At 38.4% G+C, this 27,528-nt stretch overlaps 1 protein-coding gene across 1 annotated transcript in view; it reads right to left on the bottom strand.

Moving 5' to 3' along the window:
- GABBR2 (gamma-aminobutyric acid type B receptor subunit 2) overlaps window positions 1-27,528 on the bottom strand; it is a 342,456-nt gene that overhangs the window by 291,711 nt on the left and 23,217 nt on the right. Inside the window, exon 2 of the mRNA XM_070939098.1 lies at window positions 1,175-1,312. Coding sequence (XP_070795199.1) covers window positions 1,175-1,312 — 138 coding nt within the window. The remainder of the gene's footprint in view (window positions 1-1,174; window positions 1,313-27,528) is intronic.

Raw genomic sequence — 27,528 nt, 5'->3', positions numbered from 1 at the left:
AAATAGTTCTATCAGATGCTATAACTACCAGCCTAGAAACTTTTTCTAATCCTATTTTGGTAATATTTACCTACTTCAGTTTTGATTGATTTCTGATTATGTGCCATCAAGTTGTTTTCAACTGCTATAATGAAATGATTATTCAAAGCTCAATTGTAGATAAGGTTGTGTGTTTAAAACATACAGTAATATATTATAGCTGATTACAAGGTGATTATATAAAGATTACACATAGCAAAAAAGATGCAATTGCCAAATGAAATCTTGCTATTATCTTGACTTGTAATTAATTTCATAAAGGTACCCTGCATTCTAAAAATAGTTAAATACAGACGTTTCCAACTTATCCTCATTTACCACAAAATCCAAACTATTTTTTCCAAAAACTGGATAAAATCAATATCTGTTAAACATTATGGTATTTGGTCCATAAAGTTAGCTCTTCCTGAAACCAGAGCTCAGAAGGAGAAGAGTAGCCTCTTTCTACATTTATTTGTCTAAAGAATAACTATCAGACTAAGTCCCTTTTATTCTAAAATCAGATTTTATTCTTCAAAACTATAATACAACTAGCTGTACTTTACTTGTTGCAAGTACAAAAACAACATTCCTTGCAATGTATTCAGTGGCAGACTGCAGTTATCTCTCAGCTTCAGGAACTCCCAACTTCTAATTAAGCAGATAATTAATAGTACCTTTGATCATGCCCACAGCAATTCTGCCAAACCATCTTTACACTAATATCAAATTAATAATTCAGAAATTATTTTTTCTTGTGTATATGGATGGTCTCAGAATGCGGTTCATAATTTGCTGCAACAAATTAAATGTACCTCAAAATCCCATTTTGAATCTGGCTTTACAACAGAACCACAGTTATACAATGCACCTCTACATCTTTCAGCATTTCACATCCACACAAAGCCTATGATTGAAACTCTCTAAATCCTCCATATCACTCTTAGTAGATGACAGGTCATGGGAAGTATGGAGGAAAACAATAATTTCCTCTCTATCCCACTGATAGTTATATCAGCAAAAACATTTCATTGGACTTCATTTGTTTGTGGATTTTGAAGTAGATCATAGAAGTCAGACACCTTCCTTAGAATTATATGTTCTAAACACTTTAAAGCATGGGAGATATTTCTATATATAATTGAGAATTACTCACCTGGACCAAATTCCATCCTATTAAGGATTCAGCAATGATGGATGTTACAGTTGTACATACGCCACCAAAAACCATTAGATGTGTAGGTCCATATTTTATTGCATCATAGAAGGCTTTAAGACCCTTTGCATTGTCACACTAGGGAAAACAAACAAACAAAATCATATGTAATTTCATATTAAATGTGCACTTTGACATTTAAGGATTCCCATTATTAATACCATAATTGAAGGAAAGTAGTCAGCAAGCAGGGACTGTTATTTTAATTATCCTACATGCCTGCTCTTCTATGTTGTAACAGAGAAATGTCTTTAAATCATATATATAGCATAATACATAAAGAAAATGTCTATCAAAATCTGTGTTCCACTTTTAAATCTAATTTTGCACTTTAGCCAAATTTATTATTGCTATTTCATAACAACATTCCTTACATTATATTCCTGCAAAAAATCTATTCTTCTATCACTGGTCAGAATTATATATATTTATAATGTAATCCGATCACAAACCCAAACTCTGGCTCAGATATGTGGACGACACCTTCATAATCTGGCCACATGGGAAAGAAAAACTGGACAACTTCCTCACACACCTCAACAGCCTACACCCCAAAATACAGTTCACCATGGAAACAGAAGTGAACAACCAACTTCCCTTCCTGGATGTCTTAGTCTACAGAAAATCCAATGGCTCCCTAGGACACACTATATACCAGAAGAAAACACACACAAACCGCTATCTGCACGCACTCTCACACCACCACCCTGCCCAGATCAACTCTGTAGCCAAGACACTCATTTCCAGAACAAAACGCTTAGCTGACGAACAACACCTAAAAACCGAACTACACACCCTCACTAACGTACTCACATCCAATGGATTCCAAAGAAATAAGATCACCAACCTAATCCAAAAAGAAACCCCCACTAAAATCCAAGACAGAGAACAAGAAAACGGCAAGGCCCTCCTCCCATACATAAAAGGCACCACAGACAGAATAAGCAAAATCCTCCACAAACATAACATCAAGACAGCATTCTGAACAAACCGAAAAATATCCACCATCCTAAGGAACCCCAAAGACAAAATTGAGTTAGAAAATCAAGGAGTATATGAAATCCCATGCACCGCCTGCCCCACCACATACATCGGACAAACCAACAGACGAATAAGTGCACGCATAGAAGAACACAAGAACTCAGTCAGAAAAGAGGAACCAACTTCTTCCCTGGTCCAACACCTTAAAGCCACAGGACATGATATTGACTTTAAAAAGACCAGAACTATCGCCAAAACTGAACACTTTAACAACAGAATAATCAGAGAAGCCATTGAGATAGAAAAACGCCCACACAGCATGAACAAACGAGACGATACCTCCCGCCTACCAGCCATTTGGAAACCCGCCCTTATTGACAAACGAGTCCCTAACACGACGAATGACACCAGACCCACACTCACAAGTGCCACACCTGATGTCACCACCACACATCCACGCAGAAAGCAGACTCAAACCCACACTGATAATGAGCCACGACCAAGGACCAGAAGCCAGACCGCAGCTGCATCATTAGCCACTTTAAACCCCTCCAATCCATACATGAAGCAGACTGACACCCACCATGAAGAGCTCGCACGGCCACAAACACGAAGCCAAACAACAACAACGCAGCTCACCAGCTCAAATCCCCCTGCAACTCAGACTAAGCTGAGCACAACCAAGCCCCCACCCAAAAAGAACACAACCCCAGCCAATCAGAGCACAGCCAAGCCCCTAACCAATCAGAACACACCTCCACCCAATCAGAACACAGCCAAGTTCCCACCCAATCAGCTCACACCTCCACTAGCAGTTAAAAGGAAGAGACAGCTGCGATCTCACATTGCTCCTGGAAGCACGAAGCCAAGAACACCAGCCTGAAGATGACGAATGAGACTTCGTCGAAACGTCGCCAAGACACTTCCAATTTTACGTGGGAGAAGACCCGAATAACCAAAGACCTACATACAAACACCCGCGAAAACCTGAGAAAACAAATATATATATATATATATATATATATATATATATATATATATATATATATATATATATATATATAGTTTTTCAACTTCTCATTTAACTCCACTCCCCCCAAATATTCAGTAAAGATAATAAAGCATTAATAATTTAAAACACGTACATTATGAGAAACACCACCACATATCATAAGCAAAGCAACGTCATGTATATAAAGAAATAATTTTAAATCTTTCTGAAGACTAAGTTTAAGGTAAGAGTTATCACTATCTCATATATTCAAGAAGTTCACCTTTGACAGTGGTGTAGGCAGTGGTGGGATTCTGCCAGTTCTAGGGGGTTCGGCCGAACCGTTTGTTAAATTGCTGGCTGGCCCCGCCCCTTGCCCCGCCCCTCCGCACCACTGGGCGAGGGGTGGGTGAGCCAGCAATTTAACAAACGGTTCGGTGTTTTTCGCGGGGCTTCAAAGAGCCACCCTACATCTGATCAGTGTTAAAAGAAAAGAAATGAATAGACCGACGCCTGCAAATATAAATGGGTAGACCCAGTGGTGGGATTCTACTTTGGTAGAACCGGTTGTTAAGTAGTTAAGCCAGTGGTTGCCAAAGTGGGCGGTACCACCCCCTGGGGGGCGGTGGGATGCCTTAGGTGGGCGGTAAACAGCAAGGGGGGCGGCAAGAGGGATGCTAGAGGCAAAGGGGGGCGACAGGGGGGCTAAGTGGCAAGGAGGGTGGCCCTCCCCTTGACCTATGCCTCACAGCACTTACCTCCTTGTAAGCAAACAGCAAGAAAAAATACAGCCTCTTTCAGTTTCAGCATAGGTTAATTAGCATGATTAGATCAGCCTCCGACTCTCAGCTGATTTGCTCTCAGCTGTTTTGCAGGCTTGTTTGCAAGCTCTTGTTTTGCACTTTCTTTGCTTGCTGCAAAGAGTGCTCGAGCAGATTTTTTTTTTCCCCTAGCTAAAAGGAAAATGAAAGTAAAGCAGGCTTTGCTGCAACGTGACAAAATGAGGCAGGGAGAGAGATTTCTTTTTCTTTTTCTTTCTCCTCACCAAAAAAGGTAGGTGCAAACAATGGGAAATTTAGGACAAAAGAGGAGAGTTCAAGATTTTAAAAGACAAAAGAAAAAAAGCTCTATTTAACTAGGGAATTGTAATAATTGAGATACTATTAATTGTATATTGTGTTGAAAGCAGAAATGGTTAAGTTGTGGTTTGGAGGAATACATAGGGGAAATTATTTGGTTTATTATTATTGGTAAATATAATTAATTGATTTGTAAGAAATTGGATTGCATGAAAATAATTGGAATATTCATGTTCATATTGATTAATATACAAAAAAGATAGTTTTATAACTAATTGATTTATATTAAAATGTTGAATTTGTATTAAACAACTGTATTACATAATTACATAATTAACCAATGTGAGGATGGATATAAAAATAGATGACAATGGGAAGGGGTATAATATAGAATAGAAGGGAAAAATTGAATTTGATTAAGATTAGAGATGAGGATGAAGGGTAATATTGGTTTTTAAAAAAAATAGATGAGGAATAAATATGGCAAAAAGGAAATATAGAAATTGTAAATTTAATTGAAATGACTAAACACTGTTTAAATTTGTGAACCAGCCAAATATTCTGTTCAAAGAAAATACATTGTATGTTTGTATGTGTGTTTCTAATTATTGCTATTTATTCATATTTGTTCTCTTTTATTCTTTAAAGTTTAACAATTCATTCTTTATCTTAATATCTTTATATTTGTTTGGGGTTGGCTTTCTTCCCTTTCATCTTTTTTATTGTACAGCAATCTTTCTCCTCAAACCTACCAACCCTCTCTTTTCTTTCCTTCTTACTTTCTCTTCCCCCCTCTTCTTCTCCTCCCTACTTCCTCTTCCTTTCTCCTTCTCCTCCTCTCTTCCGCCCTCTCTTACCCTCACTCCTACTCTAATTTCCCTTCCTTCATCCCTCTCTATTGCTGTATCCTTTTATGCATATGGACTACTCAGAGGGCTGAAAAAGTTATTTTTGACTGGTTCTCGCACTTTTGACCAGTCCTCAAACTTACGACTGTCCTAACATTTTATGTTTTTGCCCTATCTTGTCACCATGGTGAAGAGAAGCAGTTGTGAAATGAGTGACACGGTTGTTAAGAATGCTACAATGGGCATAAATGATGACCAGTCATAAGTGCGAAGACCGGTCAAAAGTGCGAGAATCTGTCAGAAATCATTTTTTCAGCCCTCTGGGTAGTCCTTTTGTGCATATGGACTACTCAGAGGGCTGAAAAAGTTATTTTTAATTGGTCCTCGCACTTTTGACCAGTCCTCGAACTTACGACTGTCCTCACATTTTACGTTTTTGCTCTAGCTTGTCACTATGATGAAGAGAAATAAGTGACACGGTTGTTAAGAATGCCACAACAGGCATAAATGTGAGGATGGTCATAAGTGCGAGGACCGGTCAAAAGTACGAGGACCAGTCAGATATGACTATTTTCAGCCCTCTGAGTAGTCCCTATGCAGATAGCCACGTCCACCTGGTCACATGACCAGCTAGTCACGCCCACCCAGTCACATGACCAGCTAGCCACACCCACCCAGTCGCATGACCACCAAGCCACACCCCTAACTAAGCCACGCCCACAGAACCGGTTGTTAAAAAAATTGAATCCCACCACTGGGGGTAGGACATATGATAGAAGTTTTTGAACTGGCAGAAAAGCTATGAAGGAGTAGACAGTCTCTCATTTAGCATGGCCCCAAACTTTATTCACACTAATTAATATCTGAATTAGTCCAAGAAACACAAAACAGATTAAATAGCAACAGTCACATGCCCTGAATAGAGAGGCTCCATTAACAAACTATGCTCAGAAGGAGCTGTAGTAAAAACCAACGATTCAAACCCAAATTCCTTCCAGTATTCTGACTGCTTTACATGCAGAAGTGGTGCTTCATCCCTGCAGTGCAAAGGGGCTTCTTTTACAAGCCAAGCCAACCAACTCAGCTAATACTTTAGAAGAAAATATGAAAATAATAAATAAGTAAATAAATAAATATATAATTAAATATATAATCAGAAATTTGGAGGTGGTAACGGGAACCTATCCATTGGTGGGAACTTCTGATATGTCAGTCTCCCACTTCTTAACAGCCATTTGTGTCATTTTTTTCTCCTCACAAAATGGTTGAGGAATATTAATTTTTTCCCCTCTACAGTTAACCAGCTGGCAGTGGAGGGGAAACCGACCAATTCAAGTAGATCCCTGGCAGCCACAAAATGTCAGCATAGTTGCAACTGAAAACGTTTAAGGGCTGGAACATTAGCTATTGAAGGCTATGTAGTGAAGCTACACAAACTCACTCCTGCTCAGAACCTACACATTGCTTTAGGAGACCAGTTGAAACTGCACCACTGATTTTTCAGAAACATATTAGATAATGCTCTTCACTTACTGGCTATCCCCAGTTTTCCTTTCCCTTGTTAGCTGCTATTAGCTTCCATTACCAGCTATTTTAAAGTATTGCTATGTTAAAATGCCCATGTTTTCTGAAAATAATCTATTTAACTGTTCCTTATAACAAATATTGGTTTCTAATAAGTTATATATACAATCTCTTTTCTGCAATACGAATTTACAAATAATAGAGATTTTTTTATACAGACATTTATTGAAAACCATATAGTAGAAAGAAAATACTAGGTAAGGCACATAAATTACCCACTCCTCAGATCTACTTTCCCAGAGGAAATAAACTGTTATCTCAACCATTAAATATTTATTTTAAAAAAATGTTGATTAGGGCACTATGAGATGGAATCAACACTAGGAAGCAAAGTTGCTGGGCGATAATACAGGAGAAGACGGTAATACATTAATGATAACTGTATTCATAGAACATAGCCTTTGTCTAAATCAATGAGCTACTGTCTTTGTAAATGAACCCTCATTATGTCACTATCTTTATTTCATCAATATGCAAATACAATCAAATTATGATGCTCAATCCAATCAATAGTTCTGCTGCAATGATCATATGATTATTGGAATTTGCCTAAGTCTACATACAGGGTTACATTTCTGCCCTTTCCAAGTTTGCTTCTGCTAACTCTGGAACTGTAAGTAAACAGGATGCCTACTACAAATGATGCTTGATCTCTGAAACAAATTCTAAAAGGTAACTTATACTACAATTTAGTATCAGCAGTAGAGTAGAGGGAAACACTGAAGCAATAACAGCAGCACTTAGACTTCTATATCGCTCCATAGTGCCTTATAGCACTTTCTGAGCGGTTTACAATGTCAGCTTACTGCCTCAACTATCTGGATGTTCATTTTACCAACCTCAGAAAGATGGAAGGTTGAGGCAACCTTGGTCAGGATTGAACTCCTGGCTGTGAGCAGAATTAGCCTACAATACTGCATTGTAACCACTGTGCCTCCACAGCTCCTCAAGGTAGTTATTTTGTAGCAAGAATCAGCCATTATCTGTTGACCCATAATCTTTTTCTTTTGTGTCACCTGGCAACCACCAGCAACCTTTGATTATTATTATTATTATTATTTATTGAATTTCTATATCGCCCTTCTCCCGAAGGACTCAGGAATGATGCTTCTAGATATTCAATGGGGAAACCCCAATAGTTTGTGAAACCACGAATTTCATCCCATGTTTTGCTTTGAGAACTGGCCATGGCCAGGGTTCTTTTGAGTTAGGAAGTACTTAATTTAATTTAATTTAATTTAATTTAATTTAATTTAATTTAATTTAATTTAATTTAATTTAATTTAATTTAATTTAATTTAATTTAATTTAATTTAATTTAATTTAATTTAATTTAATTTAATTTAATTTAATTTAATTTAATTTAATTTAATTTAATTTAATTTAATTTAATTTAATTTAATAATTTAATTTAATTTAATTTAATTTAATTTAATTTAATTTAATTTAATTTAATTTAATTTAATTTAATTTAATTTAATTTAATTTAATTTAATTTAATTTAATTTAATTTAATTTAATTTAATTTAATTTAATTTAATTTAATATTTAAATTTATATACCGCCCTTCTCCCAAAGGACTCAGGGCGGTGAACAGCCATAAGTAAAAAACATCAAATATAAAATATAAAAACAATTTAAAAATGAATTAAACAATTTGGCCCGACAGTTAAAATCCCCCATTAAAAATCCAAATTAAAATACACAATTGGAGAGATTAGGCCAGCCCGACTTGATGAAATAAAAAGGTTTTGAGGGCCCGATGGAAAGTATGTAAGTCCAGAATCGTCTGTATCTCTGGGGGGAGCTCGTTCCAGAGGGCAGGTGCTCCCACAAAGAAAGCTCTCTCCTGGGGGCCGCCAATCGACATTTTTTGGCCGATGGCACCCGGAGGAGCCCCTCTCTGTGGGAGCGTACTGGCCAGTGGGAGGCTCTCGGTGGCAGAAGGCGGTCCCGTAAATATCCCGGCCCTAAGCCATGGAGCGTTCTAAAGGTGGTCACCAACACCTTGAATCGCACCCCGAGGACCACTGGGAGCCAGTGCAGCTCACGCAGGAGAGATGTTACATGGGAGCGCCATGATGCTCCCATAATCACCCGCGCGGCCGCATTCTGGACCAGAGCCTCTGGATGCTCTTCAAGGGGCGCCCCATGTAGAGAGCATTGCAGTAGTCCAGGCAGGAAGTGACGAGGGCATGAGTGACTGTGCGTAAGGAGTCCCAATCCAGAAAGGGACACAACTGGCAAATCAGGCGAACCTGATAAAAAAAAACCCTGGCCACGGCCATCACATGCTCTTCTAAAGACAGCCGTGCATCCAGGAGGACACCCAAGTTGTGAGCCCTCTCTGTGGGGGCCAACGACTCACCCCCAATAGTCAGAGATGGCACCAACTGACTATATCGGGATGCTGGAAGCCACAGCCACTCGGTCTTGGATGGGTTGAGCTTGAGCCCGTTTCTCCTCATCCAGATCCGTACAGCCTCCAGACACCAGGACATCACATCAAGGGCATCATTGGGGTGGTCCGGGGTGGAGATGTACAGCTGAGTGTCATCAGCGGACTGATGGTACTTCACCCCAAAACCACGGATGATCTCACCCAGCGGCTTCATATAAATGTTGAATACAAGGGGCGAGAGGACCAACCCCTGCGGCCCCCCACATACAAGGCGCCCCGGGTCGACCTCTGGCCCCCCCATCAACACAAACTGCGACCAGTCAGAGAGGAAGGAGGAGAACCACCACAACATGGTGCCCCCCACCCCTAACATCTCCAACCATCGCATCATGATACCATGGTCGATGGTGTCAAAAGCCGCTGAGAGATCTAACAGGACCAAGACAGAGGAACAGCCCCTGTCCCGAGCCCTCCAGAGATCATCAACCAATGCGACCAATGCCGTTTCCGTGCTGTGCCTAGGCCTGAAGCCCGACTGGAATGGATCGAGATAGACCACTTCATCCAGGTACTGGGGGAAATGTCACGCCACCACACTCTCAACAACCTTCGCCACGAAGTGAAGGTTGGAGACTGGATGATAATTTGCTAAAACAGCTGGGTCCAAGGAGGGCTTCTTGAGGAGGGACCTCACCACCACCTCTTTTAAGGCGGTGGGAAAGTAGCCCTCTCTCAAAGAAGCGTTAACAACCCCTTGGAGCCAGCCTCGTGTAACCTCCCGGGAAGCCAGCACCAACCAGGAGGGACACGGGTCCAATAAACATGTGGCCGCGCTAAGTCTACCCAGAATCCTGTCCATGTCTTCAGGGGTCACTGGGTCAAGCTCCTCCCAAATAATGCTCTCAAGACCTGTCTCCGTCACCCCGCCTGTATCTACCAAGTCAGAATCCAGGCCTTCCTGAATTTGAGCGACTTTGTCATGCAGATACTGCACAAAATCCTCAGCCCTGCCCTCCAAGGGGGTCCTCCCGTGCTTCCGGATGGAGCAGGGAGCAGGTCACCTTGAACAGGGTGGCTGGGCGGTTATCTGCAGACGCGATAAGAATGGAAAAATAATTAAACTTTGCCATTTTTATCGCCACTAGATAGGTCTTAATATGAGACCTTACCATTGTTCGGTTGGATTCGGAAAGGCTAGCCCTCCAACTGCTCTCTAGGCGTCTTTTCCGGCGCTTCATCTCCCTCAGCTCCTCAGAGAACCAGGGAGCTAAGTGAGATCTGCGGCAGGTCAGAGGTGGCAAAGGCACGACACGGTCCAAAGCTCCAGTGGTCACCCTATCCCAGGCGGCCACCAGGTCTTCAGCCGGGTCGTGAGCCAGAGCCTCAGGGAATGGCTCAAGCTCCGTCTGGAACCTATCAGGATCCATTAGGCGCCTGGGGCGGAACCACCTAGTCAGTTCCGCCTCCCTGCGGCGGGGTGTAGCAGTTTGAAGGTCAAGTTGAAGGAGAGAATGGTCAGACCATGACAGGGGTTTAATCACTACATCCCCTATATCTAAACCATTCAGCCACTGGCCAGAGATGAAGACCAAGTCCAGAGTGTGTCCCCCTATGTGTGTAGGGCCATGAACTAACTAGGTCAGGTCCATGGCCATCATGGAAGCCATGAACTCCCGAGCCGCCTCAGACGTTTCACCGATGGATGGCAGGTTGAAATCCCCCATTACCATAAGTCTGGGGGTATCAACCGCCATCCCGGCTATCACGTTGAGCAGTTCAGGCAGGGCCGTCACCACATGGCAGGGAGCTAGGTATGTGATCAGCAGACCCACCTGCACCCCATGACCCCACTTCACAAACAGGGGCTCACATCCGGCTATCTGAGGCACAGTGGCCTCCTTCGGACCAAGACCTTCCTTTATAACAACCGCTACCCCCCCCGCCCCTCCCCTGAACCCTCAGCTGATGGAATGCTCGGAAGCCTGGTGGGCACATTTCAACAAGGGGAACCCCCCTCCTCCTGGCCCAACCAGGTCTCCGTAATACCCGCCAGGTCTGCTCCCTCCTCTTGAACAAGATCACAAATGAGGGGGGCTTTATTTACTTGCTCCATAGTTGAATGAGCTTCTGTATTTCCAATTGATTTTTGTGGACACATTTCCAACAATAAATGGACACATTTCCAAAAACTTGATCCAGTAAATTAAAGGTTCTTTAGAGGTACCCAGCCTTGGGTACCCAGCCATTCTTTCTTAGACATCACAATGCAATCCCACTACTGAGTTTCAGCAACATCAGTCCCTTCCTGTACCTCATTGCTCCTGATGAGGGAGAAGCTCCTGTAACTCCTCCTGCCTGCCAAAACACCTTCAGCAGATAATCATACTTGACATTCCTGCCAGTCTTCTTGGATCACTTTCAGAGTAGTTGTTTTGGATTAATAATGGACCATACTTCCTTCTCCCAGAGAACTGGAAATAAACCACCTAGACAGGACTATTTTATAGAAGATTATATGGATTTACAGCCCAGATCCAAAATGGCTCAATTTCTTTTCATTCTACAAAACTTGCCAGGAGTGTATGCTTTCATTACTGTTGTCCCTTTGCATGCCTATCCAAATATTCAAGAAGGATTTTCTACTGCAGTCCCTGTTTCCTGGATTCATATAGGATATAATAAGGGTAGGGAAGGGAAGGATATAATAAATTGGATTACAACTTTTCGTAAATTAGTTCAGTCATTTGCCATTCACAATTAATTAGGGTGGCATTAAAATGCTATTTTCTGATCACACCCTACACAAAAATAGGCTCTTTTAGCTAAAACCTAAATTGACAACTATCATCTCTCCAGGAACCTGTTTTGGAAAATATCAGAATCACTCCTTAGAATCTAATGCTGCCATAGTTCCTGCCCAAAATGATTGAGGTAGATTAAAAACATATAGTAAAACACATCAGAGACCATCCTGAAGATTGGTTTGCTTGCTTTTGTGTTGCACTCCATCCCTAATCGGGAGTGAATTTGAATGCCTTTGCTGATTGCTCATTAGCTGTTGGGATTATTTTTAGGGGACTTCCATTTGAAATCAGCAAAAGGCTTATCAATGCAATCTTAGATTGGAGAAGACATGACCTAATTATTCAGTGGAAGCTAGCATTCAAATACGGGACACACTTCAGTCTGAGAAAGAAACAATTGCCCAGATGTTCCACTCTGCTCTCAACCATCTGCTAGTTCTACAAATCTAACAGTTGCAACTCGACATCACAGCTTTCACAGCGAATGTAACTCCCAGGTATCTCTGCATCATCAACTCCCCCATACCATCTGATGCTCTCCAAAGGTGTATTTCTAATTCATCACAGAAAGCAAAAGGTGCCGACTGAAATGTTTCATCAGTGCTCCTACCCACAATGCTGCTAAGAAATCTGTAAGAGTCACGCAACACCAAGACACTCACAACAATCATCGGCTAAAATTGGAGATAATTATAATTCTAAAAACTAACAAAGTGAACAAAGAGATATTTATTTAACCAGTTATTGTCTCTTTGTATTAACTTTATATTTTATCACTTTATTTCCTCCTAACTGTCTTGTTCGAAAATTAGACTAGGTATTTTGTTTTATTTCATTTCATTTTATCAATGAATTACTACTATAAGTCACAATTTTTTTAAGGATAGTTGGCCTCTGCTTCAACTGGCAATTAATTTTTTTTCTATAAGTCATTCTTGTCATTTTGTTTCTCTCTCTATGCCTGGGCAAAATATTTGTTTGTTAATCGACATTGGTACAACCTAATCTACTTTGCAAATTTCTTCATTACTCAATGTTATCACCTATGGGAATTCTATTTACATGAGTAGGGTTTGGAAAACTTCTGCTCTTTACTGTCTTACTATGAGGCTCTACTTACTAGTGAACTTGTCCTTAGTAGTCATATTTTTTAAAACTTCCTGGATGGGACCTCTTATGTAAACAAGAATGCTACAATTTATTGCACTTGAGATTTGGACTAGCCAGAAAAAAAAAATCATTGCTGAGTATTTTGTTCGTCTCCACTATGAGAGGGAGGAGAAGATGAATTAGATGGCCGACTGGATGATCTTGGCCTTTGTGATTTGTCTCATAATGTGGGTCTCTTGAAAGGGGGTCACCCTGATCAAAATTAAGATCTCTTTCTCCATCCCTCCAATTATTAGAGGAGAGGTCAGCTAATAAGGAAGATCATTGGTATTCTTGCTTAACCATTAGGACAATATGAATTATTTGTTAAATCATTCAGATTAATCAGTCAGACAAATAGAGGCTTTTATTTGGTCTAAAATATTTTCCACATTATATACTGTGACAATCATATTAACAAGTTCAAAATAGACACATTAGCAAGGAAAAAAGTCTTTCACATGTTGGTTGTGAATATGTTTGAAGTATATTAATGCATATTTACATTTTACTGTCTTTATTTAAGCCAAGAATATGTCATTTAATTTTACAAGCTTATCAAGAGAAAAGAGTACCTTTTTACAATCTAAAACTGCTTTGAATAATTATTTCATCCATGTAGAAATGTTGTGATGGAATGGTTTAAATTTAAATGTTTTAAATTTGGAGATAGACCACAAGCACTAAATTAATCTATATATGCATGTGCTATTGCATTTATGGAATTGGTTGTATCACATTGAATATAGAAACTTAGAAGCAGAAATTATTTGAGATCTAATGTTGGGAGCATTCATTAACACAACATTGTGTGATAAATAGTCACAACAGGAAGAGTTGACATTGGATTAAGAATTTACCTTGGCCAGATTATACAAGAATGCAGAAGAAGCATATGTAGCAGCAATGAATAGCATATCTATAGATATCACCTATGCAATGAATATTATATTTTAAAGGAAAAGATATTTAGCATTGAGCTTTTGAATGAGTTAATACTTCCTCCTGGTATACAATCTAGGGATCTTCTTGGATTTGCAGTTCCTGATTGATGAGCAGGTGTCAGCTGTGACTTGGAAGGCCTTTGCATAATTCCATCTGGTGTGCCACTTGTGTCCTTTCCTAGATCAGAGGTCCTTCAGTCAGTCAGTCATGCCCTGGCCATGCCCTCAGAGCTTGTCTACTGCAATTCACTCTATATTGGGCTGCTTTTAAAGTCCATCAGGAAATTTTGACTGACCTAGAATGCAGTGGCATGAGCAATAATGGACATGCCTCAGTACGCCCATGTAACACCTTTGTTTCACAAGCTACACCAGTTTCCAGTTTGCTTCCAGGTGTTATTTTAAGTGTTGGTTATTATCTGTAGAATCTTACATGGCATACTACCTTGTTACCTGAAGGACCACACAACTGCCATAATAATCTAACCAGCCAATTCAATTCTGCAAGATTAGCAGGCTCTGGGTTCAATATTTAGGACCTCAGAAGCATGCCTGCTGTGTAGCAGCACCTTCCCTCAGCAATGAAGTTTCTCCAGAAATCTGGATGACTCCCCTCTGCTATTGTTTAGAAGAGCCACAAAGACTTAGCTCTTCATCAAGGCCCTTGACAAAGGAGAATGAGACTCCCCATTTCATCATGTTGGCATCTTTGTTCTTTATCTTTTAAACTAATTTTATTGTAATTTCTTTGATTGTTGTAAGACTTCCAGAGTCATTGTTCGGCAACATATACATTTAATAAAATTATTGTTGTTATTATGGTTCATTACACAGTCATCCAGATGTTTAGATTGGATTTGGCATTTTTATTCACCTATTAAATCCTTCCCAAGGACCTGGGATAGGCAGATACTGATGTTTGATGGTGTTAAAGATACTGTTGCAAGATGTACACTGTTCCATGTAAAGCTGTCTTTTGCAATTGTCGGGTGGTGATTTTGTCAATACTGATGGTGTTCAACCAATGCTCCAGTTGTTTTGTGATTGCACTCAAGGTAACTATTACTATTGGTATTACCATTGTTTCCTTTTGCCACAGCCATTCTATTTCTATTTGCAGATTTTATATCTTGCATTTTGTCACTTTTTCAGTCATTTGAGGTTGAAGGGTTTCAACCTCAGCTGCAAACATTCTCAATTACACTAGTATTAACAGAGTTTGGAACACTCAAATAAAAAAAACCCTTTATGATGTTGCTTAGTCAAAAAGAAGATGGCAACAGGTTATCAGGATTTCTATGTTCCACAATGTGTTATGGTTATAGAACAGGATAGATAAAAGTAAAAAAATCAAACTTAAAATATTTCTCTATTCTTTTTCAATCTAATTGATGAAATATAGAGAACTCTTTCTAGACTTCTGGTTTTTCCCATCATTTATAACAATTAACACTCTAATTATCATTATTAGAAGGTAAAGATCCACAATAAAAATTAGAATTATGATTGAAAAAAACAAAGAATAGGAAATTATAAATTCCATGGAAGACTAGTATTTTCTAGATTGTTTCCAAAATAAGAGATATTGGTTCCATAACAAAATGGATTTATTTGAGCATATATGTAGCAGTGGATTTACTAAGGGAAACCAGGATTATGAAAAGAAGAAGCAGGATTTGAAAGTTTGCATACTGCAATTGGTGTAAACAGAGTACTTTTAGGAATTTATTTGTTCAGATGAGCATTTTCTAGAGAGTGAGTTGAAGAGATAACTATAGAATCTGTCTTTCTATTTTTAAAGGATATAGAACCCTGCTGGTCAGTGGTGGTTCTTAGTTCTAAAAACTCCATTAGAAAATACTAGAATTACATTACTGCTAACTAAAAAAAAAACAACCAAAAATCAAAAACCTAGAATGAAATTAAAAGTAAATTCAGTAAATTAACTGAAAGATGATTCTGTGTAATTTCTTCTAACATTTTAAAATAATTGAAAACCATTCCTTTGTGTGACACTCACAGAAATGTGTTAACAAGCTTAACATATTGATGCAGCTATTTAGTTTAGATATTTACTTTAGTTTTTCTAATCTTCCCTTAATCTCCCCCCAACTCCAGTTGTGTTGAACAATGTCTCAATGTATTTTCCAAACAGATCTAAGAGGAGGGCATGAAGTTGGCTGACTGCTTTTTGTCTGCAAACTCCCCCCTTAAAACTGATTATGAAAGCAATTAATATCTATGTTCAATAGTATGAATTAGTGGAAATAGATTTTCATATTAGCACAATAAAATCAAGGGAAATGCTGTTGAAGAGGGAGAAGATGTATCAAATGAAATCAGTATGTGTTCTAATGGCTGCTTGATCTTTTAAACCTACTATATTCTTCTCTACACAAGGGAAATGGGTACTCAGTTGTATTGTTCATATTCTCACTTCTGAATAAGATCATCTTGTATATTAGATTCTGCAAATTGTATATTTGCAGATGACACCAAGCTGGGGGAATAGCCAACACTTTAGAAGATAGGCTCAAGATTCAGAAGGATCTTGACAGACTTGAAGACTGGGCACTATCCAACAAAATGCAATTCAGTAATAAGAAAAGTAAGGTTTTACACTTAGGCAAGAAAAATCAAATGCAGTGGTACCTGGCTTAACAGCACTAACTGTGACAGGGATCTAGGAGTCCTAGTGGACAACTACTTAAATATGAGGAGGACCGGAAGCTTTGCGGTGAGACAGTCGGGGATTAGCGGGCTCTGATGAGCCCCGCGAAATCCCGGGCTGACGAACTGCTGCAGAGGGGTCTTCGGACCAGATCTGTCCTGTAGGGACAGAGAAGAAAGAGAGGCACCTTGGAAGACCAAGAGGAACAGGCAAGTTCCTCGGAGGTCAGAGGAAATTCTCTCTGACTCTGCAGTGGGGGGCCGTGGCCATTACGACCGTCAGTAAACTGGGGCAACTGAATTAAGCGCTGTGCAGGAGCTGAGAATTGAACAGAATATTGCTGTTGGGTGAGTGATACTTAACTCATAGACAGAAAGGAAAATAATAATAATAGCGGCTAATAGACGTGGGAAAGGATGGAAGAAGAAGAGTAAGGCGGAAGTTACAAAGTAACAGAACCCGACTAGAAATTTGTTTGTTTTGGACTTAAAATACCTGAAGAACTTTAAAAAAAGAAAAGAAAAACCAAGAACCTGAAATGATTCTTTTTTAATTTGGAAACTTTAAAAGGAGTTTTTTTTAAAAAACGAAGAAAAGCCTGTAATAGAAAGGACTGGTTAATGACTCTAAATTGGAACCTAATTGGAATGTAATGTGGAATTTGGACTTTATAAATTTGGACTGAATTTTAAATTGACTTGGTGTAAGTAAAAATTGTAAAAAGGGACTGCAACCAAAATGGATGCCTTTTGAGCTCGCCAATTGTAAACGTGGATTGTAGAGAGCCATCTTCAGGAGGGGAAAAAAATCATTATAGCACTGAACTTTTTAGAAAGAGCAAAATGGCGCAGGAACTGAAGGAAATGATTACAATGATGTACCTATCATTGAAAATGGAAATAAGGGAAATGACTACAATGTTGCATGGAAAATTGAAACTTGATGACCAAAAAATGGATTTAAGATACATTCAAGCTAACAAAGAAACAACTAACGAGAAGCAAGGAAAAGAGACTGAAAATAAAGAAGAAGACAAAGACAAGGAGCTTGATTGTGGAAAATTAAATGATTATTACATTGGGTTTAACAATGGAGAAAATGGGGGGGAAACTTAAATGATTACACTGGAGTTATCAGTGAGAAAATAAGTAAAAGGGAAAAGGGATGGAAAATAATGGGAAAGATACAGCAAAATAGAAGAGTTTATGATTTTTTTAAAAAAATGATTTCACTGGGATTAGGGGAAAGTATCAAGATCACATGAAGTTCTAGTACCACTTTATATTGCTTTGGTAAGATCACACTTGGAATACTGCACCCAATTCTGTTCACTACGATACAAAAAAGATGTTGAATGCCAAAGAAGAGCAACAAAGATGATTAGGGGGCTGGAGGCTAAAGCAAACAATGAACAGCTGTGGGAACTGTGTATGTTTAGTCTAACAAACAGAAAGACTGGGGTGAAATGAAAGCATTGTACCAATATTTGAAGGGCTATCACAGAGAAGAAGGGGTCAATCCAGTGGTGGGTTGCCCCCGGTTCAGACCGGTTCACAAGAACTGGTAGTAAAACTGGTGGGAGGCTCTGCCCACCTCCCCAGATGTCATCATAGGCGATCTGTGCATGCACAGAAGCCTCGGCATGTGCGCAAGTGAAGCTAGCACATGCACAATCCCATTGCAAACCGGTAGTAAAGGTAAATAGAAATCACCCCTGGGTCAGCCTATTCTTCAAAGCACCTGAAGGAAGGACAAGAAGCAATAGATCGAAATTAATCAAGGAGAGAACCAAGCTAGAAGAAGGAGGAGAAATTTTCTGCAGTTTGCCTCCAGATGTTGTATGTGCTCTATCAGTGGAGATTTTTAAAAAGAGATTGGCAGCCATTTGTCCAAAATGCTATACGATCTCCAACTTGAGCAGGGGGTTGGTTTATAAGACCTCCAAGGTCCCTTCCAACTTTTAATATTCTGTTATTCTGAAACTCTTAGAATGTATGATATAGATCATTGTGCCTTTTCTATTTGTGTTTGGCAGGCTACTTCCATGTTAAAAGACCCTGGAAATTGCAGAATTGTTCTTACAATATTCCTTGTACATGATTTGAGAGTAACCACCTTTATCTGATCTATTAGACAATTAAGAGAGCCTTAGTACAACTAACAATGATCTCCACCATGCTATCCACCAACACCCTGTGACAATCCTTATTCCAATTTCTTTTTTTATTTTATTAAAAAGTTTTATAAGAAATACAAACAATTTTCTCCCCCCCACCCTTTCCCTTCCCCACATAAATTATACATTTTCTTATACATAAGAAGTCCTCCATATACATGTTTCCCTTAAAGAAAGCATTAAAATAAAACATTTTAATTATATTCGGAGTTGCTCTTCTCCTTCTTCCCTCATTCCACAACAAACCTTCTTCTCCTCCTCCTTTCTTTCCCGTCCCTTCCTCCAGTATTTATCAGTTTACAATAAAATTCTTAGTTTAACATTAATCCTCTTCGCTTCAAAGGGTTAGACATCCTAAAAGCTTATACAATTTATCTCATATATCTTGTAGAATAATATAACCTTATGTTAAACATTTTAAAAATCTTTTAATACCATTAAAACACATATTTGCCCGTTGCCAATTTCAAAATCCACAGGAGAATATCTTTCTTAATCTTCTGTTCTTCACTTCTTTTTGTATTTTTTCCAATCCTTTTTTTTTATAAATTCTTTCAACAATCCCCCCAGTTTTATTTTGGAAACTTTTAAAATAGTGATTTGAGGTTGATGTTTCTGAAATACTCGCTCTCTTCTTGAAGTCAGATTTTCTAACTTAAAATCCTCATCTCGTCTCTTCTGGTTTGTATAATCATTCAATCCATTTCTTTGTCCATATAGCCAAAATTTGTTGCCATAAAGATTGTCAGCTTGCAATAAAGAAACCATTTGTTGCTTTTCTGTCATTGGAATGGAAACGTCCACCAAAACCTTTGTTTCAGCTGTACCAGCCAATCTCTTAATCCTGTCCATTTCCTGATCTTCCAAAAACAAATTCTTCTGAATAATTTCCTGCTTATAATTTCCCAAGCTATTTTTTGAAAAAGCCCTTTCGATTGTATTCAGCAAGGCTGAGGTAAAAAAGTCTAGAAGTTCTTGAAAAGCCTGGACAGTCACGGCTTGGGAATTTGCTGATTCACCAGCCCTGTTGTCAGCCATATTTCAGCTACTTTGTATTTATCCAGCTATCAGGACAACAATTCAACTTTTTTGCACACAGTATAAAGACCAGATTTTAGTTAAAATCAGAACCAAATTCTTTTCCTCAATACCAAATTCTTTTCCTCAATACCAAATTCTTTTCCTGGCCGCTTCCATTTAAAACTTTCTCTTAGGGTGTAATCCAGTAGCTGTAAAGTGTTAACAAGCCTTAACGAGCACTTCCCCTGGTAGTTTCTTCCTCCCGCCCTCAGGCGCCATTTTCTGCATATTAAAGCGGAGTTAAAGTGTTACTTGCAAATTTCCTTTTGTTTTCTCCTGATTTGCCCCGTCTGCGATCGAAGTAAAGATGTTAAAAATCCCCCCTGTTGATTTTCTGCAGATTCTGGTCGCAGCTTCTAGCTCCGCTTCAGCGGAGTCGTTTCTGGTCCGGAGTGGCTTGACAGGCTTCAATAGGGAACCCACACCCTTTGCGCCCCAGGATTTCTCCTAGCGCACTTGGGGGGGCTCTACCCCCGCCTGTCGACTCTTCTCTCTCCCCTTTGCCCGGGGAGAGGGTTCCAAGCCTCCAGACAGCAGTTTTTCGGCTGTTCTGGGGCTTTTACGGAACCAGAGAACGGGCGCTCAAAAAAGAGCGTCTTCAAAGCTGCGGAACCAGGCAGGGAGTCCCTTATTCCAATTTCTTATCCTGGAACAAATATGGGTCATAAGGCCAAACAACAGTATTAGTTCAAACACAGATAAAGTAAAATAAATGAATATCCAGCAATATTTCAATACATTTCTGTAAATTAACCCAAATTACTCTCATAAATTGATACTGTACTATTGCTATGTAGATTTTTACTCAGAAGGAAATGAATATTTAGAAGGATATCATAGTTGCTCTTAAGAGTCAGTCTGTCTCTTAAGTACGGTACCAATTCTTAATGGTAGAAGTTTTCTGTCAGCCATGTATGGACCTTTCCAAATATTGGTATTAGAATGGTATTGGCAATTACTGCTGTTGAGATCACAGCATAGAGATCAAATTAACTCTCAAAGGTGAAAGAAAAAGAGAAAATATATTTTGAATCCTGCTGTTGTCTGACAGCTATGGGATCATTTTATACTTTGCTAAAATGATAGGGCTCTTAAATACCTACACTACCACAGAAATTTCAATTTCACCTGAATTATGCTCTACAGAATCACCAGGCAATAGTTTAGTCAATTGTACTCTGATGTTTTCTTAAACCAATGCATCTTTGGTGTTATTGATATGCAGAAGCTAATAGAATTCAGAACTGTTTTATTAAATATGAACATTTGATTAAATAGGGAACATTAAACATTATACACCGGTACCTTAATGTTAATTGCATTTTGTCTGTCATTTTTTTGCCTGTGGGCAAGCTGTAATATAATTAGCTTTGTTTATATACTTTTACTACTCTAAGAGTTTCGCCAATGAATTTATAGAACTATAGACAAAATATGAAAAAAACATATGAAAAATACTAGAGTTTACACAAGAGTGAGCTTTGGTTTAGCAGATGTTTCCAAGCCATTCTTAGTTATAGTGAAATGAACCATGGTTTTACTCATCCTAATATTCAAGTGACACTAAATCAGAACTAGACAACCGTTTTCCCTAATGCAATCCCAGTATAGTTAATTTGTGATCCAATATTTATTTATATATTTAGACCCTGTATTATTTTTATAAATAATTCAAAGTGACTAACATACCTAATATCCCTTCCTCCTCCTATTTTCCCCCACAACAATCTTATGAGGTAGGTTGGGCTGAGAGAGAATGACTGGCCCAAAGTCATTCAGCCAGCTTCCATACCTAAGGCAGGAATAGACCTCACAATCTCCCAGTTCCTGCCTAGTGCCTTAACCACTAAACCAAACCTAAAGAAATGTTATTTCCATAAATATTATTAACCATAGGTTAATGTACTATGTAAACACAGCCAAAAAGAGCAAGAGAAAAAAAAGGGGGGAAGTATTATGCAAACACAGCCAAAAAGAGCAAGAGAGAAAAGAAAGAAAAAAGAAAAAAAGTTTAAAGATCTGTTCTAACAGAATTACAACTCTACAATACATTGATTAAGAGCTCTGAAAGGAATTTGAGCTGTCATTCTACTGGCAAGGTTGCCAGTTTGTTCTTATGCTATTAAAAGTATGGCATGCAGAAATTAAATAGGTGGAACTTTTCCCACTAATTATCTCCATACTAAAAGGAGTTATTTTCATTTGCTTATTTTCTATGCTGAAAATTCTGACTGCTGTTACTGACACCGAAGCACAGCCTTTTTATAATTATGATTTTTAAGATGCGCTGCCTGCATTGCTTGAACTCTGTCATTAGCTACTGCAGCATAAATAGAAGATCCATCCAACCGGGTAGCTTACTGTACAAAATAAGAGTAGAAGGGAAATGACAAAAGATCCTTTCAAATGTCCTGCATATATACCTCTACATAGCACATGTGTTTTATACATTGCTCATTGATACAAAAAAATGTTATCATATACAGAAAAATAAATGTTGAGCAAAAAGCATGCTGCAGTTCATTTTCTGTATGTAAATTATTTACTACAATTTCATTAGAAAAATATGTTATGATTTTTCCTACTGCATTTTCCACTGCATCCTTCTACTACATGAAGATCTGTTTGTTTATCTGTTTATATTTGTATAAAGGAGCAATCAGTTCCCCAACATGCAGTATCAAGTGATACAGCCAAAATACAGGTTCAATTCCTCTTTCTGAAATAAAAAGCAAATAAACAACATCTCACTGTTGAACATATTAATAGAATAATTGCCATTTAATGATTTAGCTAATTAACTATTCAATGTGCTGATTATTATTCAACTAATTAAAGCAGACAACAAATTTAAGAAACTGAAAAAAACCAAACAATATCTGAAAATCAACCACAGAAATATTTACTGTTGACAAAATGAGATTAAGGTAGAGTTATCAAATATAGGTTATAAAAACTGGGACAGCCATTGGATGGCAAAAAAACAATTTTTAATCTGTTTCCTGCCATCTGGATTTTATAGTCCAAATCTGGTAGCTTAACCTAAGAAATACTCTGCTGAATACAACTGGATACCCCCCGGGAAAAGAACAGAAAATCTGTCCCCATCTTTTAAGGAGATTCTAAGTTATAATTTCCACCACTGTAAAAAAAAAATGCATGTATTTTTACTTCAGTAAACAAAAGAACAGAGCCCAAACCCATACCCCGAGCTGGGAAAGGGAATGGGTAAAACGAGAACAGATGATTCTTAAGAGTAAACTTGTATGGTCGTAACTTGAAAGCTTAAAGAAAGACAAGATGTAACCAAGATTTCAGTTCTGGGACTGGCACACACTAAATTCAATAGGGTTTATTTCTGACTAAATGGATAGGATTGTGCCTATTCTATATTGATATATGTATATGTATACACACACACATACACACACACACAAACCAAATAGCATCTTTAACACATGTCCACCACACAGAAAAACTACAGAAATTAGAATTTACTCCTTTTACCAGGAACATCTGCCATTATTAACATAGGGCAAGGGAAATATAAGGCCTATTAAACAGGAAATGAATATACAGCATTTTAATAAACACTAAAAGCAAGAGAGGGTAACTATAAAAATAGATTATAGAGAACTGCTTTTTTTTATCCTCTTGAAAGTCAAAGCAATGAACATTATATTCTTTCTTAATTTAATCATTGTGTATCAACCTTGTGAGTTTTGGGGCTGAGACCCAAAGTTACCCAGTGAATTTCCATGGCTAAAGATGGATGCAGTCATACTAATTATTGTCATCAGTCCTCATATCTATTCCTCTTTGGCCCTTTCCCCCCTTGGTTCTCATCTAAAATGTTATTTGTAAATTTCTAAAATGCCTCCACAGTAATACAAATATCTTCATCAGGCTCAAAAAGAAATTAGCATCTTCAAGTAAGTCTTGGTTGAATTAAACACAACAATGTGTAAACACTACTTAATATAATTTTGTCTCATTCCAATAGTTATTGGGTTCTTAAATGGTCATTTAATGGTAAGCTAGTAAACAGCATATATATTGCTGTTATTTCATTTGTGTATACAGAATATAAATATTAGCGTGCTATTAAAATTATTGTAAATAAAGGAAGCAAAACTGACATCTGAAAATGTGTTTAAATCCTTTCATAACAAGCCAAAATAAGAAACTTGCTCAATTTTCTCCAAAGAAGTAGGCAGATGTGGGTAGATATAGTCAATAAAAGACTGAACATATCAACCCTATCAACATATCAGTGCTACCAAGAACAAGTGGCCATGGATATTATGGCCATCTAGGTCTGGAAATATTCCTTTTCTAACCTTGGTTAGAGATACACTTTCCCGGTCAGGAGAGGTAAGCAATATGGGGGTTTTCTTGAATTCACTGCTACTGCTCAATCAGCAGATGGCAATTGTATCCAGAAAAGCTGTTGTACATCTACTACACCATTTGTCTCCTTTTCTGGTTGAGAGGCCTTTCAGACTACTTATTCCTAGTCCCTTCGAGGCTCAACTACTACAATGCACTCTATATGGAGTTTTTCTTAAAGATAAGGTGACCAATCTTAGGGAGGACAGTCCTTCTTTTGTAAGCTCTGTCTCTCTCAAAAAGTATCCTCCTACATGTACTTTTCAATATTTGAAGACTACTCTGCAAATCTCCGTATTCGATTGATGCCAATCCTATCCGTTGCATGTGATGTGACTGTCAGATGTAAATGCCTTATTCTCCAATGTGTAAATAGTATATGAACGGGGTATCAGGGGTTAATTTATTCTTCACTTCTTAATGTATTCATAATTCACCACTCCCACATCTAGCTCCTCCCATTGTATATATAAGGAGCTGTCTGCATCCTTTTCCTTGCTTCTATCTGTGAATATTCAGTGAATATAGAATGCCTGTTGTAAATAAAAGAAAATATATTCAAACCTCTAACTCTCACTAATCTTATTGAGTCTGATCCTGAAAATATTGCAACAAGCTGGTAGCAGAGGATGGTTAATTGACTCAATAAAAACTTAAAAATGTCTAAGAAAGATAGGCCCAACACCAGGGCATACAGCAAAGAAATGGAAACAGAACAAGAAATAACCAACGAATCCACAAACGCAATTTCGAGAGAATCCGAAGAATACACCACTGAAGACGAAGAAATTATAGATGAAAATGATGACCAGGAGGAAATCGAAATAGAGAATAACGAACTCAGGTCAGAAATATTAAAACTATTAAAGAGCCAGAAGAACGATGAAAGCCTCATCGCGAACCTCCAAGATATGCTGAAGAACAGCGGAGCAGCGAGAGAGAAAAACATCACTAATGAAAAGTCTAAAGACCCAAAAATAGTGAGTGATATGACTGCAGAAAAAAATATTGTGAAGAAGAAAAACGGTGATCCAGCGCGAAATTTTGAATGGCAGCCATCTTGGTTTCAACAGGCCTCCAAGGTGAGCGAAGCAGAGCCAATCAAAAAGCTCAATTCAAAATTTCTGGCGCGAAAAACGTTATCAGACAACGAAAATGAAAAAGAAGATTCAAACTCCTCAGAAGAATCAGAATCAGAAAGTGAAGGTGATTCAACAAACTACCAAATAAAATCAGCAATGAAAACGCTTTTTGCTGCATTTGGGCCAAAACTAAAAATTACTAAAAAGCTAACGAAGAAGCGAGCGAGCAAGCCAATGCCTCAAGACCTGCCCGCTCCCATCCTGACTACGAGAGCGCCGACGCCCGAACCCAGAGAGCCCTGCCGATACCGCCCCACGCCACAGACCGAAGCAAGCACCAACGCCCTCAGAAGAAAAGGAAGAACAGCCGCCGTCGTCAGGACTCCCAAAATCGAACCAGAGACCGATTCATCTGAGGAGGAGCGGAACGAGCGAGCCGCAGTGAGGAGAACCTTTCACGACGACTCCAAGGAAGAAATGGACAACGCGCATGCGCAAGACTACGCAGACGGCCCGGGAAGACATGAACTGGCGAGGAGACCGTGCAGGCTCGTTGCGAGCATCCCCATGCCGTTTTGTAACTTTCTGCATTTACGAGACCACGGACTACCTCAGGTTGTAAGTAATGGACCTAATAATGTCGGAAATTTACCCAGTGACTTCCCAAAGCTAAGGGTAGATGGCATTAATTTGCAAGAATGGTATCAACAGCTCCAGGTTGTCTTTATGAAGGAAAACTTACTATTTTTTATCACTAGTCCCCCCAAAAAGACCTTGGACTCTAAAAATAGATTGTTTACACCATAGAGCATTTTTCTTATTAATATCTAGTGTGTCTCCTGCAATGTATCACAGCATTAAGCCAAATCTGACTGTTTCAGAAATTATTCAATGCATGTTTAATTTGTTTCACAGTGACAGTGTAGCTACCACCACAAGGATGTCTAAAGATTTCTTTTCATCTAGGATAAAACCAGGGGTTTCCATAAGTGAGCACTTAATATCTTTAAACAAAATAAGAGCTGAGCTGCATTTGAGGGGGGAGGTGATTTCAGACCAAACAATGAAAAGTGTTATTATCAACTCACTTGATCCATCATGGGACAATTATATAACACATTTAGACACAATCAATCTAGGATACTTATCCATAGAAAGTCTATCCAATAAATTAATAGCAGAAGACAATTCAAGAAGGAATCGTTCTAACAATCACATAGAACACAAACCATATAGGAAAGTAGCTTTCCAAGAAAAATATAATGAAACATTTAAATGTCATAACTGTGGATCCAGGGAACACAATAGGAGAGATTGCCCCAAGATTTCAAAAGAAAGACATAGGTCAGAATATAGAAACAAATACAATTATAGACAGTCTTCCATAGATAGACATAGATATAGAAGCCCACCAAATTACAAAGAGAATAGAGGGGGCAGAGATAATTCAAAAGATAGAAAATCTGGTTCACTAAATGGATTAAATAAACAAGACAACACTAACATACAGCAAAATGAGAACAATAATTGGCTTATTGATTCTGGAGCAACTAATCACACCACTAATAACAAAAATATATTGTCTTCATTTATAGAAGATAAATTTGTAATAAAGGTAGCTAACCAAGAAAAGGTTCAAGTATTAGGTAGAGGGAATGTAACCCTGCCTGGTCTAGGAAAAATAGAGGGGGTATTGTTAATACCTGAAATACCTCATAACATACTAAGTGCCATAAAACTAAGTAGAGATTCTGACATTAACATTGTTTTTTCTAAAGGAAAAGCGACTTTGGAGAAGAATAAAATAAATATAGGCACTGTGATGATTAAAGGAGGCCTACCTTATCTGATAACAAAGGAAAAATGGTTGCATAACATTGATTCAAATATGGAAGATTGTATTGAAGTAGATAATGAAAATATTAGCAACAGTGACAATGATGAATGTAAAATATCTCATGATCACATAGATACACACAATGAAAAAAAACCAAAAATAGGTAAGCCAATTCATGATGAGTGTGCTCACATCTTACATAGGAAGTTAGGACATGCCAGTTTTCCTGTAGTACAAAAAATGACTGAACACGCAGAAGGTATTAAAATAAAAAATTG

The sequence above is a fragment of the Pituophis catenifer genome, unplaced genomic scaffold (genome assembly GCF_029215685.1).
Source record: "Pituophis catenifer annectens isolate HBS135680 unplaced genomic scaffold, rPitCat1.0.hap2 SCAF_3, whole genome shotgun sequence".
NCBI lineage: Eukaryota > Metazoa > Chordata > Lepidosauria > Squamata > Colubridae > Pituophis > Pituophis catenifer.
Note: the sequence above shows the minus strand (reverse complement) of the source record. Positions and strands in the feature narration are given on the sequence as shown.